Below are 18,226 nucleotides of genomic sequence, written 5' to 3' on the forward strand. Positions count from 1 at the left end.
ACAATACAGCAAGCTACTAAAATAAACTATTTACAGTATTTAAAATCATTATGTTAATAATGGCCACAGTTTACATGCTGATATAATTTATATTACAGGAAACATAGAGCAATGATGTACTGACTAAGAGTGGTCTCTTTAGGGTCTGTGGGCTGATATGAGCTCAGGGTGGAGCACTGCAGGATCATTTCCTCATCAGTTTTCACTAGGTTGTCCTGTGTCCTCCTAAATTTTTGGTAGATGGAAGAAACACAAAATTACCCTAGGTGTCAATAAGTGCATATAAAGTGCCGTCTTGAGTGGATTGAATTCCTGACTCATGCCAACTGTTACCCGGGGCAGGCTCCAGACATACCACAACCCTGACCACAATAAAGTTGTTGCAGGAGATGAGTGAATTACATGCACTTCTTTCTACTTACGACATATTTATATCCTTGTAAATGGGCAAATTAATTCCAAGCTAAAGTCTTTAGAGTGTACAAGCAAAGACTTCTCATCATTGTAACACCACCAATGGTGTAAAAAGGAATTGTGTGGAAGCCTTTGAGGTAAAGTGGAGCTTTGTGCTCTCATCACAAGGTGGCAGTATTAGCGCAGTAACACACAGTTCACTGCAGTAAAATTCATACTACCTACATGTCAAAACAAACTGCAGAAGCCAAACGTTCAAATGTGCATGTTATGGTGATAATGTAGGCCAGTGTAGCAGAACGTGCTCTAAAAAAACAGGAGAAACAGATGGTTCGATTTAGGGTTGTGGATATCATAGAATTAAAGAAACAAAGTAAAGAGGAGATAAATATAGCGCTTAGATACATATCAAAAAAGAGATACATATATAATACATGTGATTGTATTAATTATGAACACTGCATTCATCCTGTCCTTTTCTCTCTCAAGTACTATCCTTTTCTTTCTCACCCTTTCTCTGATTTTTACACACCCCTCCTCTCTCTGTGATGATGGTATGTGGCCATTTGGTGCTGCATTGCCTACATGATTTAAGAAAATGACACCTATGTTCATAAGGTCTGCCATGATAGTGTTGTGATGTACGTGGTAATGTGCTGCCCAGTTTACACAGGCCTCTGACATTGAATTATGTGTTTGACTCTTTTCACACTACCTACTGCCCAGGCTTGATATCTGTTTTTCTCACTAGTCAACTCCATTTTGACTGTTCATTCAATTCATTTGTTTAACTCCATAAAGCAATCACATTAGCCCCTAAAACCAAGGACTGTAAAAGCTCATTTTAAGGATGGTTTGCATGCAGAATCAAGTTGATGCCAAATAAATACTGAAAGGGATAAATGTAAGGGACTGTGGAAGAGAGTAATGCAGGCCAAGAGAGTAAAGAGAGAAATTGGTGTAGCAAAAAAAGCAGTTTAAACTCTATTCATGTGTGTGATTACCACTTACAAGACTTTGTTCCCTTAACAAAAAAACTGAAAACCTGTTACGGAAAACTTCTTATAATTATCTTCTTCTTCTTCTTCTTCTCCTTCTTCTTCTTCTTCTTCTTCTTCTTCTTCTTCTTCTTCTCCTTCTTCTTCTTCTTCTTCTTCTCCTTCTTCTTCTTCTTCTTCTTCTTCTTCTCCTTCTTCTGCTTCTTCTTTCGGCTTCTCCCATTAGGGGTCGCCACAGCGGATCATCCGTCTCCATACCCCTCTGTCCTCTACATCTGCCTCTTTCAACCCAACTACCTGCATGTCTTCCCTCACCACATCCATAAACCTCCTCCTTGGCCTTCCTCTTTTCCTCCTTCCTGGCAGCTCCATCCTCAGCATTCTCCGATATACCCCATGTCCCTCCTCTAAACTTCTTATAATTATAAAATCTTATATTGGACTCCAAATGTAGTCAGCCAAGATAAAATAAAATATAATATAAAAAAAATATTTAAAAAATATATACCAATATATAATACAATTTAAAAACCTCAACATTTGTAACATTTACTCTTTCTAGTTCTTTCTGTGAATTTTGGTGCCATCAGATGGATGCACTTTAATGTAAAGGTGTCTACAAACACAGTCACAGATACTTCATCAGGGGAAGTATACATTTTATAGGTTTTAATGTTTATAGTAACAACTAATCAAGTTAAGTCAAGAAGCTTTTATTGTCATTTCAACCATATAAAGCTGACACAGTACACAGACAATGTTTCTTCAAAACCCTGATGCTACATAAAACAACACAGAGCTACATCAAACTACATAGAGCTACATAACAGAAACAGAGCTAAGGACTAAGTACATTTAAGTTGCCCTCGTCCAATAAAGTGCATTGTGTGCAAACTAGTGCAAACAGTGCAAGAAAAAATACAATACAGGACAGTGTGGGATATATATACCAAACACATAATAGCACAGACCAGTAAAACTACTGTATAATACGTTATACAGTGCAATGTGCAAAAGAGGAAGATAAATGAGTGTATTGTAAACATAAACACAATGTTGTGCAAAAACAGCAAGAGCAGCAATCAATAGGTGTGCAAAACAGCATGTAAACAGTATAATATGATTATAATATAACATGGGTGGTGCTGAAGACATGGACATGTATGAATTGAAATGAGCATTGAGTGAGTTCAGGTTGTAACAGTTCAGTAACACACAGTTGAGTAAGTGTATGTGTGGGTTTGGTACAGTTCAGTTCTGTGGGTCTAATTCACAGGTACTTGTATGTAGACTATTACACAATATAATGTTCATAATAAACATATTACAACATGCTGTAAAGATTTCTATTAGCAATTAATAACAGTTTTTCCACCACAGGAGTCTTCATGGCAGATGAGTTTGTGTTTTTTAGGTTGCTCTGTAACATGACAAGCTGTGTTTTGTTATATTATCAGGAAGACGAGAAAACTAAGGCTGCTTAGTAAAATGTTTGTATTGGCGATAATATAAGGGATAACAGGAGCTAACCCATCTCGTGGATGTTCCACAAGACAAAATGGGTAATGTAAAAATTATATGTAATACTTATTTTTTTAATATAAAAAATAGGCCACTGGCAATTGGATGTATGTTTTCAAAGAAAAATAACTTGCCATTGATTGTTTTTATGTAACCTGATATAACAAATGTATTTGATAGCGTTTGTTTACATGAACATTAACGCTTATTTACATTATTGTTGTATACTGTACATGATATAATTGTTAATAGCACTTTTTTTGTCTTGCTTTATTTCACTTATTTTTAAGTATTTGGATTGGGAACAGGCACTCAGTCTCAAGCAGTTGAGGGTTCAGTATAGCTATAAAAACCTATCAATCATTTGATCTCACTGTACATTTTTTTACTGCCTGTGCCAGCACTGTGTATGATTTGTGACTTTACCAAGGGTCAGTTTTGGCTGCATGAGTGTTAAAAGGATAAAAATGCCTCTATATCTTGATATAGAAAGGTCTTGCAATACCATTACATGGTAGCCCATAAGTCAAAACCACTCAACCATGTCATTAAAAGAAGACTCAGCACCTGTGTGACTTGCATTTTCTGATCAGCAAATCAGAAAACTACACAGCATTGGAAAGAAAAATATATTTGTGTCTGCAGGAGTGTGGATTGAAGTCCAGAAGTGGGTATACAGTGAGATGCCATTTTTGGTGATTGAAAAAAGCTATAGTTATAAGTTAATATAAGTTATAAAGACAGAGTAATGGAACCTTTGCTATGATGATTAATAACAAGTGCACTGTTGTTCAGAGGTGCTGGCAATTTGTTCTTGGCTGAGCTTGTGTAGCTAAACAAAGGAATGGCAATCACTAAAACTCACTAAAAGCAGGAGCTGTCAAGTTTTTGCATCTAGGAAACACATCAAATATATATATATATATATATATATATATATATATATATATATATATATATATATATATATATATATATATAAAACCAACACATTTGCAGCCCAAAGGTATTTCAGAGACATAATTTAACAAATCATTAGGCAAGTGTGGTCTGGGTTTATTTACTGGAACATTTGAACTTTTGGGGTTATGCTTAATGGGCTCTTGGAGGTCTCTGGACCATAAAGTTAAGATCTGCCAATACTGTGGAGCATTCAGCTCGAGCGTGCACCGTGACTTTGTGCGTGTTTGGTAAGGACTGGAAAATGTTGGCCAGTTGGAAACTGGTCCCTTGCTGGAAATCTCTATAGAGACACTCGCTCATTACTGAAAGCTGATGCTGAGCTCGGAGTAAATGATATGACGCAAACTATGCTTCGGTGTCCCCTACATCCGCTCTCATTTTTCTCCTGACACTGGTCAAATACACCAGGGCCGCTCGGCTTTTCGTCACGGCGCAGTGGAGAGGAGAGGAGAGGACAGGACAGGACAGGAGAGGAGAGAACGGAGGAGGAATCCTGTCCTGGCCACACATTAGCTTTAACGTAGCGGAAAAACCCGAGTCCTTCTCACACATTACGAGTGGATTTGGTGAACCGGGTCGACTTTTTGTTCCCCGGTTCGTTTCTATGACAACAACCACGGCTCGACAAGAGTTCGGTGCGTGACGGTTTGCGCACGGTTTGCGCAGTTCGGTGTAAGGGGGTTGGGTAGGCGGAAACACCCACGGCATATCCCACCAACCATCCATCCTTCCTTCCTTCAGCCCGATGTATACACCTTCTATTTACGAGTGCGGACTTTTCTCCAACCTCTGGGAACTCAACGGGACGCCACTATGGTGCATCATTCCGGATCCATACAGTCCTTTAAGCAGCAAAAGGGTTGGTATTAGTGTACTTGGTGCTTTCCATCTCTCTCTCTCTCTCTCTCTCTCTCTCTCTCTGTGTGTGTGTGTGTGTGTGTGTGTGTGTGTGTGTGTGTGTGAGAGAGAGAGAGAGAGAGAGAGAGAGAGAGATTGAGCGCGTGAACTCCGTGTCTGTTTGTGACGCACGTCGCTTTTCCCACCGCAGAGCTGTTTATCAGGTGTGAGAATAAAAATGTATAATAGACTTGCAGAATAGAATTTCTGTCATAAAACACATTAGAGCCTCACTTCAGAGGTCCTGCTGCTATATAGAACTCTCTGTGTGTGTGTGTGTGTGTGTGTGTGTGTGTGAGTGAGAGTGAGAGAGTGAGTAAGTGGCGTTTTGACAGTGCTTGAGTGTTTCCATGAAGAACATTTCTCTGCGCTCTCCAGTGTAATAACTGGTGCTGGCGCAGTATCACGGTGCAGATTTGTGCTCCTACTGAGTTTCTGTGTTATAGTTTGCTTCTTCTCATTCCCTTTCTACTTTCTACTTCATTTGCACAGTGAAATAGAAATGCACACCCCCAGAAATAAATATATGTACATATGCTTGTCTTGGGGTGGTAACATCTAGGGTTAATTATTGTACAAAAAAATGGAGGTGTATGTAGTGTATAGTCAAGATAATTCGCCTGATGATCCTAGTAGAGAAGCAGTGGATCAATTTGAAGAGCATAATTAGACCACTGATGTAATAATGTATCTAATAAAAAGGTACACCCCATGCAAAACAAGCTTACCAAAGGCACAAAAGATTTTCCAGTCACATGGAAAGCTACAATTTGGAACCTTTTTTACTGTTTGTCTCTTGACCCTGTATATTGTAAATTCCACTGAAATTTTGGTTGTATACAACAAGAACTGTACTGTAATTGAGTGAAATATATGACAAACTTTGTGAGAGATAAAACACCTGGTTCTTACTCAGTTGCTGTAACAATGGTATACACATAGTCATGCAGGTTTGGGGTAGTCTTCAGTATAGAGTAAATGTAGGTTTTAAATCTAATTACTGTATAGACTATATATGTAAAAGTTAACGTTTGTTTACTAATCTGATTGAACAAGGGCATCGCAAAAATTCTAATATTAAGTCGAACCGCACTGGGGCATTTCACTGTATCGCTCTGCTTGTCCACAATTTTCCAGTTCCACAAAAACATTACTGTAAAAATAAGCAAAATTATCAGTTAACATGGTAAACAATACATATTTTTAAAGAATATAACTGTTGGCATAGAATATGACAGCTCATAAAATGAAGATGAAGAGGAAGACTGGATTCATCAGATGCACAACAAACAGCAAGCTTGCCAGCTAGCCACACAAACTTGGACTTACAAGAACCCCACATCTTACTTTTACTGTTGATGCCTACTGTCCCTAGCTTTACTGGCTGCAAAAGTAGAGCAATAAATTCAGTGTGCAGATTCTGACGGCTCAGAATCTGCTGCTCTAACCCATGTCACACTGCATTTGAGACTCGCCTTAGTGTTTATTGATCAGTGTCAGTGGCAGACACATCATGGTATTTATAGTGCCACTCTACACTATTCTGCTGTCCCAGAACAGACATTCCTCTATCATTGCTGTCCGGTATTGATAGGCACGTATGTACCTAGCTAATTCCAGAGTTTAATTCAGTGAACTGATGACCCTGTGGTTAATTATTTAGGGCTTTGCTGAGGCAGAAGACTGAAATGCAGACACTGAATGGAGCTGCGGCTACGATGGGTCCGTTTCTCTGACAGCTGCTCCTTAATGGAGAATAATATGTACTCTGTTCATGTTTATGTTACAGAATGATGAATGTTCTGCATAATAGGCAAAAAGAGCTGTAATGCTAAATAAGAGGTTCTTTTGTATGTTCCTGACAAGTTTATGGTGATTTTGGTGAACTGTTATTTTATCGCAAGAAAAAAAGCTGTGTCCTGGAAGCTGAAGAGCTGATGAGTAATGAAGCAGTGGATGGCCGACAGCAATCTCTGTAAGGCAGTTGTCTAGAGAGAAATGCAGGAAAGTGTCATATATTCTGAACCGTCTTATCCTAAAAGATGTAATTGCAAAGACAGGAAATTGCCACTGACTCTCTTTTCTCTTGATGGGGTTTTGACTCACAAGCAGCAGTTTAAAAGAAACAAACAGTGCACTGCATTCTATTAAAAGAACACCTCTGATCTTAGAGCTGGATAACAGTGCAAGCGAATATAGGATTTAGTAACATTTTGCTTCTGGTTGTGGTGAAAAAGGTGTGTGTGTGTGTGTGTGTGTGTGTTTGTGAGGGAAAATCTTTTAGTGAGTTGGGACAAGCATGATGAATCTGAGAGCAGTGAACGAGAGAAACTCAAAGGTTGGTGCGGCAGAGAAAAAATCAGGATGAAATGTGATTGGAATTTTTTAATTGTAGCTGCATACTTCAGCATATTAATCTGAGCAGAATGTAATATACTTCAAGGCAACACCTCAGCATGGACTAAAATCATAATGTTATTGTTTTATGTATTTTGAGAATGTTTAATTAACTGTGCAAAGCTGCTGGGTATAATGTAACAAGATAATGAAAATCAGATTTCACACACTGATTTCACTAGCAACATAAAGTTTGGTCACAGCAAAAAAATCAGTAGCAGTCTGACAAAATGCTCTAAAAACAATATCAACAATATGGAAAACAGAAGTAAACCATGCTAAAATTCTTTAAATCGTTATCAAAATACAATCTCATGCTATTTTCAACTAAAACCTTGATATAAGTTAGTACTATAGGTGTTTTACAATTGCACTGCTTGAACAGCAAATGTCCCAGTCTGTGCAATCCATAGAGGTAAAATATATAAATAGGTAGCACACTAAACCCAATAGCTCCAGATTACAATAACCAAAATGCATAATAGGTGTCTGCTAACTTTCAAATGACATTGTCCTTTTGCTGCTGGCAGCTACACTGCCCAAGATTGAAATCACAAAATTCTGAGCTCTATTTTCACCCTAGGCACTGCTGGTCGATTCTTTTTAATCTCAAATAAAAAATATTTTTATGGAGATTTTATACACATTATTTATACCATATGGTGACACTTTAAAATATGTAATACAGTTTGAATGTTTATATCGATGTTTTATATATTTAGTTTAATACAGATAAAATGCACATTGGTTTACAATGGTTATATTAAAAAGTCTTTATAGTTATTTATATATTTGTAATATTTATTTAAAAAGTTTGTTCTCAACAGTGTAGTGTTGCACCCCTATGTTAGTACAGCAGCTGTGCTTTAAAACCAGTGGCTCAGTTGCTCAGAAGCTTGCTCAGACACCTCTTTGTACCTTGGGTGATGGTGGGTCAAGTTAAGATGTGCTAGAGGCTCGAATTAAGTGGTGTGAGATAAGTCCCTCAAAGTACATGTTTTATTTTTGGCTTTGTAGACAAGTATCAGTGTTTTAATGATTGCTGACCACATTCTGGCATTTGTGGGACACCAATAAGAGTTGGCATGAGCAAAAATGCATGCTCTTCATGCTGTGCTCATGAGGGATGACTAGGGGAATACAGGAATTGGGCCAAGAGGTTGGAAATGTTCAGGGACGATTAGGACAAATGATAGCTTGACTGATCTAGTAGCTGACTAGGGTCAGGACTTGTGGAATGTGCCTTTTTAAAGCTATATTTGGTAGACGCTTTTGGGTCACTCCGGGCAAGAAAGAGTAATATCTTATTCTACACATTTATTCTACAAACCCCATCATGAGAGAATCTATCTACACATCATATTTAAGAATTTTAGAAAGGATGGAGAGAAGTGATTCTGGTCAGCAGCTGCAGTCTAGTGTGAGCTTTTAATAAAAAAAAAAAAATAGTTATAAGTCTATGACCTATGGATTGATGAATTGTGCAGATGAATCTTGAATATCACTAATGAAGGTGAGTGAATGGCATCAGATCAACCAATAATCAACTAGTTATCTAAAACAGGTCAAAGGTGAATCTTGTGAACCTTCATTTGGAGACAGAGCAAAACACATAATTACAATTTCTGAACTAAGAAACAAATCACCTGTTTAGTAAAGTCAAAGTGTAAATCCTGTCCAGTCTCTTGCAATCAATATAAATCAAATATGTCATCAAATAAATGAATTTGTGCTGCTGAAATTCATAGATGCCGTACAGAAGGAAGGCAAATTTTGTGCATTTTCAGTCACTGTAATCCAAACTGTAGTTTATATCAAGAAATCCTGAAACTGTGCACCATCATACTGACAACATGAGTAAACATTTTGATGATTTTGTTTGTGAACAATGACAAAGGGACTTTTCATTTTGATGGAAATGACACGTTCATTGACATAAATACTTTTGCAAGAAATCCAATGTTTTGTGCTGTTTGTACAAACTGTTTTGAGAATGCACTTACTGGTTTGCAAATATTAAGGATGATACGAGAAATGCTCTAAAGCAACTGAGAAAAACTGTAATAGATTATAATTGGAGTAGTGAATCATGTGAGACAAAGAGACAATGTGCAAACATATTCCTTGATTATAAAATTAACTGTTGTTGCAGTCCTCATACTGCATGACTCACAGACATTGCTGATAATAACCACACCAAGATATGAAGCCAACATCACCAGCAGCACTGTGAAAAGCATGACATAAAAACAACATACTTAATGTAGGATGAGGATACAAGATGTAACAATTTTATCGGTTGACTGATGGAAGTTAACTGATAACAGCAGTTTCCACAAATCATAATATGTTGGGTGAGGTGACAATGGGAATGAGATTGTGCAGAGGGTAGATGTGATTTTGTCATTTCCTCAGTTGTGAGTTTCAACGTGTGCATGTGCATATGTGTGTTCAACAGCACTGCCTCAATCACAGGCCAGCCACCTGTCCACTTACATAACACACAGATGGGGGTGAGTTTATATTGTGAGCTGACTGAATATTGAAAATATGGCACTACTTCAGGTGTTTATTTAAATCAGGCTCAAAGAAGAAAAGGGATCATGACATACCTAAATTAGATTTTGATTAGGGGGTGCTTCAGTGAATGTTTTATAGTATGTTTCTCATGTATGTATTGATAATGAGAAGAGCAACAATTTCCCTCAACTTTCCTGAATGCATAAAAGGGAGAATGTTAAAATGTTTTTGGCTTCACAGATGCAAATGCTAAAATTCTAATTTATGACAATGTGCTTTTCTCTTTCTAAATATATTTTTATTACTGGTTCCATTTATGGACAGAAATTTCCATGTTAAAAATTTTGCACTTGAGCCTAAAATACAAGATTCATAAAATCATTCAAAATCTAAAATCAAAGCTATCGCTGAAAGAAAATCTTTCCAGACTATATTTTATTAAATAATTCCTTTCAATTTTACGTGTTGGGTGCTTTGACATGGTTGCGTAATACCTTGATACCAGAAATTTTATATTTTTTTATCATGCTGTGGGATAGCAGCTATCTTTGGCTTTCAATGTTATGCAAATATTGTAGGACACTGTTCTGTGTGCTAGTCTAAATTGGTCTGCATCACAATGATCAAAGCACAAAGGGGGATAAAGGAAGAGATAAAAGAGGAACTGATAACATAATTAAATGAGATGTGAACGGCAAGGATAGAATCTGAACCAAATAAGAGAATATTTGAGTACATTTGACCTGGATTGGAAAGGGCATTGTGAGATGAGAAAAGATAAACAGGCCAGGGTCAAGAGCATAGACATAGAGAGACGATCTTGATTAATCTGTCTCACTAATGCAACAGTATGACAAGGCCGATGAGAGTAATTCCTTTATGTATTCGGGCATGGAGAAAGTGCCATCTGTTACCAACACCATTCTCTACCACAGATCTTCATGCGACACATGATGGACAGCTGTCATCATGCATTCAGAGGCTTTTACTTACTTTAATTAATTTTCAAGTAATTGGTCGAAACATCACCATTCGCACACAGAGCTTTGTGTGTATGAAAACATCCATTTCCATCAAGTCAGATCGTAATTTAAGATGATCTTAGAGTATAATGAAAAAGAACACCCTGAGTTTATATACAAATAATGCAAATAATATTTCATTCATCATATAGTAATGTAAAGTGTATTGTGGCTTGTATAGACAAATATACAGAGATTTATTAAATTCAGATACAATTGTGCGGAGAAAAAGAAGCAAATGACTAAGGAGAGAGAGAGAGAGAGAGAGAGAGAGAGAGAGAGAGAGAGAGAGAGATGCATAATTAGCATAGTAATTACCCCATTGTCATGCTTCTCCAAGATTTCATGCTGTGGGAAAGTCAGTTTGTATTTTTACCGACAGGAGAGAAAAGGTCTGAGGAAGGTCTTTGAGTTTTTACATTATACATTAATGTGTTTGCTTTGCATGTGTTTGTACATGTGCCATCCATCATACCAACATATTTTGTCTCTGGTTTTAACAGAATATAAATGTAAAGGGGCAATAAGTTTAAAGGTGTTCTCTGTGTCAAAAGCTTAGAGTGAGGAGTAGTGATTTAAAACTTGGAAACTTTAAGATACTTTATCTTTTTTTAAGCAGTATGTACAAATTGTTCAGATCTGCTTTCTAGTTTTATGATGATTTAAATTATGTTAGTGGGGCAGGTGTGTATAAAGCCCTGGTGGCTCTAAAAGAAGACAGATGAATAATGTAAAGCCTGGAGACTTTACAAGACAAGATTGTAGCAGTGGAACCCACTGACCTAATTTTTCTTTCATTGCATTCACTCTCACATCATATTCTCAAGAAGTATATGTTCCCAAGGGCAGTCTAGACTTTTTTTTTGCTTTAACACATTTGAGTTAAATACATTTTCAGCAGTGAATGCTAAAATAAGTGAACAATTTTATTAGCCATTAGCATTTTTCATACGGGGGATTTGATTTATTTCCTAATAATCCAGGTTTAGATCAAAGTCCACAGCCTACAGCAAGATTACAAGATTGCACATTAGATTAATTAGTAATTTTATATATTATTTTTGTTCTTATTATAAATCTGTTTCAATTAGTAAAAACATGATTGCATAAAAATGTGACCACCAAAGTGACTTTGTGTTGCCTTTGGTTTTTGATTCCTGCACATTGTCTAAAAATAGGAAAATGTCTCCAGGATTAAAATGCAAAATGTCAGATTCATCCCATCCAATGTGCAAAAATCCAGAGTAAATTAACTAAAGGATAATTCATTTTAAGTTTAAATAGTAATAAATTGTCATTTTAATTCAAAAAGATTTTTTTAAATTAAATACATTTTATATTTAATTGATGAACAAAATGCAACATAACATACCATTATAAATACAAATATAATATAAAATAATGTTTATAACCTACATTATGTTTAAAAAAATATATCATTTATATTATAAATAAAAAAACACAGAATCTCTCTAAACAAATGATGACACTTTTTATTGTTTTATCTTTGAAATACATGTAAATATATTATATGTGGCAAACCCACTGTTTTTTTCAGTGAGTGTTCCTTTTTTTTTTTTTTTTTGCCTTACACTATATACATATGGCCTTTGCAAACATTAAATGAATGTATGTGTGATTTGTTCCTTCCTGAAAATCCTTACTGTGGATTAAAGATGGCAGACCTGATCTTGAAGATGGTTTCCCTAAGAAAAAAAATCGAATAAAATAACGAGATACAGTACAAAGCTTGCCAAGATTTAATAGCTTCTTTGACTTTCCTTCCACACAAAACTGGTGCAGTTTTGATTCTGGTGATTGCTCTTTTGTGAAGGGTAATCGATTGAGGTCTCATTTCGGTGCTGAAACCACAAGAGGATACAGTAGAGCCCTCCCAGGCACTGTAAACACACACTCACCAAACAAAATGATAAATCCCCACACCCACATGCACCACCATTTACCATAATTTTCGGACTATAAGCCGAACCCACTGAATTTGACAAAGATTTTTATTTTGAACATAAATAAGCCGCACCTGTCTATAAGTGCCAGCTTAAATTGCCCACACTGAAAATAATGTGTAAAACTAAAACTTTACACAGGCTTTAAAGAAAGACAGTGACTGTAACACTGCGTGTATCTATACAGTAGCCTACCATTGTCATTGTTTACTGTCTTCCTCCTTCCTTTCACAACAATTTATCTCGGGAGTTTTTCTTTTGGCATCGTCATGCATTTAAAAATCACCATCGGTGAAGTTTTTCTCCCAATGCCGTGCAGCTCAGAACACAGGTGAAGTGCGTTTTTTAATGCCCGGTTGTTTTCAGCGTGATGAATGATTCGCATTTCCTGTTGACGGTCCGAGTCCGAAACGTCAGAGGAACCTCATCCATATTTATGATGTGGTGCGGCCTGATTCAGTGGGAGCGTGTCTGATTTAATATAAAAAATTTCATTGGTTAACCTGAATCCGTTCGGCAATTTCATTGGTCTAATGTTATGGGGCTCAGTTTTTTGTCTTGAAGTTTGTGAAACCGGGAAAAAAACGCTTCGTTGTTTAAGCCGTGGGGTTCAAAGCGTGGGAAAAAAGTAGCGGCTTATAGTCCGGAAAATACAGTATTTATTTACATAGCTAAGATTTTTTCCAATCATTGTACATTTGTTCCTAGCAACCATGTTATTTATTCAATAATTGAAAATAGTCCCCAGGAAGCTTTTTCCTTGTTACTCCAGCAACTGCAGGCTTGAACTACAGTGAGTAATTATTTTCCTTTTTCTGGTGCTTATGTTGCAGGGGTTTCCCTAGTTAGGAGAGGGAGGGGAGGAGGGAGAGACAGAGAAATGTTTGCATGAGAAAGAGTCTGCATGAGAAAATGAGAGCGAAATCAATCGAGCTGTTCTCTGGAAGGTCACTATAAGGAGAATTCCACAATACAAAAGTAGCCATAAAGAGGAAAACAGGTATAATGTTCACCATTAGTTTAAAAGTTTGACTTTTAATCTCTTGTATTAAATCAAATATATGAGAATCCAATTAAACCAAATTAATCCTAATTAAACTCCAAACATTAACATACTATTAGTCTTTTGTATTAGACTTTAATACACAAAAAAATGACTCTGACTTCATTATGTCCTGTTAGAATGACCTTGAAGGAGGTTTTGATTTTTGTGCATGTTGTGTTGTGGATTAATTTTTAATTGCATCCGGCGCCATTAGCTTCTCATCATTTTGTCAGTTGGGACACCAGCTCACAGATGCTGCCCCAGTTTCTCTTGGGTATAGCAACACATAAGGGGTTTGGTCATGAATCAGAGCTTTTCCACAACATCTTCATTATCTGGACAATCTAAGGGTGAGATGGTATCTGCAAAAGCAAACTGTCTCTCCTTACATTTAGCCATGTAATAATCTATAACCATTTGCAATTAATGATATGTGCAGTAGGTGGTAATAAAACAGATTTACAACTCTTGCTGTATCTATTTCTGCAGGCATGCACAACAGTATCAGTGAAATCCTGAAGGAGAAGAACCTGAAGCCGTCTCGTCGCAGTCTGCCCTGTCTAGCTCAAAGTCAAACACATCCTCACAACCTCAGCCACTTCCTCTCTGTGCCTCTGAATCCGGAGCCCAAAGCAAACACAAACACCCACAGTGTTCAAGCCTCATGTACACACATCACCCCTCCATCTACAGGTGCTGTAATATGTGTATGCATTCACTATTGCTGCTATACTCTTGATATGTACACCCATATAATAATTTTTCTAGTTGCGTCATCTCCGCCTACTATCTCTACCTGTCTACTTGAGAATATATCACTTCAGACACATGAATATAAAACAAATATAAATACTGAATAGTGAATTTTTCTTATTTCCTCCAAAGCTGTTTGAGTGGCATGTAACTACTATAAATGTTCTGGATAGAAAATTAGTTAGATAAATCTATTGTCTCAAAATCAGCCTTTGCAGACACAAACAAAAGCCCCTTTACAGCATCATCAATAAATACCCACATTCCATTATAGCAACATGCTCTGCTGGGACAGAATCTCAATCTCTCTTTTTTACACACACATATTCTCTCACTCTCCTTTGGTGTCTTTCTCCCTCTTACACGCACACTGCTGGTTAACCAAGATGCATTAGCCTGGTGCTCATGCGCTTCACAGTTAAAACACAATTATAGTTTGACATTCATTACAGTTGTTTCATAAATAAATACATCATTAATAACAAATCTATCCATTAATTTTATTTATGTATTAGGTATAATGTCATTTATACATAATATCTTACAGCTTTTTAGTTAATGTTTGTTAGCCAAATACTCCTCTTATTGCTAACTGTTTAGAAGAATAGTTTTGTCATATGTCATATGCCAAATGCCAAATGATATACATTTAAAAAATCCAATTTATTTTCAAATGAATTACAACAGCACATTACTGTTTTTTTTGTTTTTTTCACATACACTAGTACAGATCCTTTCATGCTGTGTTGTGTGTTCACTTTATTAAAAGTGAATACAAGTCTGGGTTTATCTGGATTTCACTCAAACTTATGAATCTGATATATAGTGTGATTGTATTGTTTTGACAATATACCACACATTAATTAGCAAGCCTAACAGTTGCTAGCAGTGATTATTATGTAGTCGGATTCCAGAATGATAACAACAAAGCTACATATTAAGACTAATCAAAAACAAAATCACAAGACTAATTAATACAGTATTCTCCCTGGTGCAGAGGCCACTCACTGGTTCAAACCCCTAGAATCCTACAATCTCACTAAAAAGTTTTTGCCATCAAATATAACTGGATACAGTAATTGTATTCTCGAAAGGCACACTGAGTCTGAGTGTCTAAAAATAGAGGATGTAACTGTGTGAGGGATTCCATACCAAATCAGGGTTGGTTCGGAAATGCTATACTGCAAAATACAGCATTCTGACTATTGATCTATAGTACAGATTTGAGGCCTTGTTATCTGATGCCCAGGGACAGTATTCAGAGTAGATTTCAGACTGTCAGCACTCAATACATATAACATTTAAATGCACAGAGGATGTGCTAATACTATTTTATAAGTTACATAATAATAAGGCTTTGTTTGTTGTTTTTAATGTTTAATGTAAATTTCTATTAGATTTTAGAGCTTACCATCTTCAAATTCAAAAGACCTCAGATTACATTTGACAGCAAAGTGAAACTTGCAGTTTTCTTACTGTTTCTGCATTTTCTATCCTTGAATTTTTATACAATAAAAAGCCACTGGTATAAGTCTAGTCTATCTGATGCAGCCATTCTGTATCAGTTATTTTTCTATTCATTTTGCGTATTCTGAAAAATCTTTTTGTATATGTGTATGTGTATGGCATGTTTCTGAAAACCAGTAACGTTCTCAATGGCAACTTTGAATATAGCAATTCAACCGTTTTTACTCCCTAGTTTATTCACATATAAATCTTACCTTATTATTTTAAAGTCAATTCAGTTAAAATCTGTAATTTAAAAAGGAGTCAGTGAACCTGTAACACAAACTGGGACAGAATTACAATTGGAACTGCATATTGATTTAGTTAGTGCAAGGCTGTGAAATAAATTGGTTAAACTAGAATGAGCTGTATAGGGTAGTCAAGGGCATTTAATAACGTTGCTGTTGCACTGAAAGTGTTTAGTGGATCCTCGAGGCTTCACAACATTATTCACAATATGCTGCTTTAAATGATATCTCATTGGAACATTTCTGACTTTATAATAATTGTAATCAATAGCATATACAATCTAACATTTTTACAGTATGACTGGTATTTATATGGGTTTTGTGCTAGTTTCTCATTCACATTATTAGTGCCATTTTTACTGATAAACATAATATTCATTGTCATGTTCAATGATGTCTTAGAGTCTCATCTTTTGCTGTGCTGCTGTTTGGAGCTGTGCTAGCAGTACAGAGTTAAATATTAGTTACAGATGATCTCTTTCCACTTCATCATGGCCAGGAGCAGGCAGCTTTAAATGACACAGAGATGCTTGGGAAAGTTGTGATGTTTACAAGAGCTCTCTGTTAACTCTTCTGTGCATGCAGAATAATAGTGTTTGAGGACACAAAGCAGGCAAAAACATGATGATTTGAACAAATTAGCATTGTGTTTTTATGCCTGCGTTTTCTCTCAGCGCTGCGAGCTCCTGCAATTTGCAGTGGTACTATAATTAGATACAGAAAACTGCTGAGTACTAAAATGCATTCAAAATTAAAATGCAATAAATATACTGTATATACATATATATATATATATATATATATATATATATATATATATATATATATATATATATATATATATATATATATATATTCATCTAACAATGGATTGTTAACCTTCTCTCTCTCTCTGTCTCTCTCTCACTCATTCTTTTTTCTTTTTCGCTCTTTTTCTCTGTTAGTAGATGTTAGCAATGGCCAGTATGTAGAGGAGATGGAGACAGCAGTGTATGAGTCTAGAACAGATGAGTCGCTGCTCATCCAGCAGAAACCTACAACGAGAGGCAAGCTGGAGGCACGTACTGACTCTGTGCGGGTATAGTGCTCTTTCTCTCATACTACTTATAATCCTGCCCAACGAATTCAGCTTCTCCAACAACACAGCTATACAGTGCATTTTTAGTGTACATAAAGATTTGTGCTTAAAGTGCATTAATGTCCTGTATGTTCAACCTTACTGTGCACATATTAGTACACTGGAACCTTCAAATAATAGCTGACAAAACTCATAATAGTTTAAAAATGCTTAAACAATAGTTAAATATTGTGATACATATAAAAACGTAACTATTTTATTTTAACTTTAGCATAAATGTTAAAAGTCTTTGTTTTGTGAAAAAGCTGAGAGACCTTCTCCTAACAATGTGACATTTTTGCAATGCAGCACTAGAAGGAGTTTCTTGTTTTCCACTTCTGATTATTGAGCTTCCTTGCATTCTTTACAGCCAACATGTTTCTGACCCATTGTGGGCTTCTGGAGCTTTTGCAGTCTGCCGTGTAGGCTGCAAGTTGTAAAACACTGGGAAGCCCGGTTCATAAACAGATTTTTGTCATTTTGCCTGAAGGTATTTTTTTATGCCTCCAGTACTAGATGGTTGAGACATTATGTTTTTTGGCTTGCATTCAACCATCCATATATCTTTTTATCCTCTTGACAAGCTGTCTGTCTTTTTGAGATTCTCATCAGCACATTATTTGAAGGATAAGCGGTTTAATGTTTTTTAGGATTTGTATGAAATAATCATTGTAACTTTCAAAATCTGATTACATCTGATTATATTTTGGAATTGGTCATACTGTATCAATGTCAAATGTCGGAAAATGTTCTTCAACTCCTTGAGGTATGTTTTGAGGCATATTTTGGGGTTAATAAGAAAACAATGCTTGTTGGGGAAAGAGGCATCCCTGTTGACAATACTTGATCAATAAATATTTA

General features: G+C 36.2%; 1 protein-coding gene across 8 annotated transcripts in view; it reads left to right on the forward strand.

Annotated features, from left to right (window-relative positions):
* The first annotated feature begins 4,578 nt into the window (after positions 1-4,578).
* The window catches only part of ano3 (anoctamin 3), a 34,210-nt gene continuing 20,562 nt past the window's right edge, over positions 4,579-18,226 (forward strand). For 6 of the 8 annotated variants that reach the window (XR_006927111.1, XM_046858841.1, XM_046858848.1 and 3 more), the window contains exons 1-3: positions 4,579-4,755; positions 14,231-14,434; positions 17,193-17,326. Coding sequence is in view for 7 of the 8 variants with exons in the window: in XM_046858841.1 (XP_046714797.1) it covers positions 4,710-4,755; positions 14,231-14,434; positions 17,193-17,326 (384 nt within the window). In the remaining variant the exon portion in view is untranslated. The remainder of the gene's footprint in view (positions 4,756-14,230; positions 14,435-17,192; positions 17,327-18,226) is intronic. The other 2 variants (XM_046858842.1, XM_046858847.1) reach the window with 1 other exon arrangement.

This window comes from Silurus meridionalis, chromosome 10 (assembly GCF_014805685.1).
Source record: "Silurus meridionalis isolate SWU-2019-XX chromosome 10, ASM1480568v1, whole genome shotgun sequence".
In the NCBI taxonomy this organism is placed as follows: Eukaryota; Metazoa; Chordata; class Actinopteri; order Siluriformes; family Siluridae; genus Silurus; species Silurus meridionalis.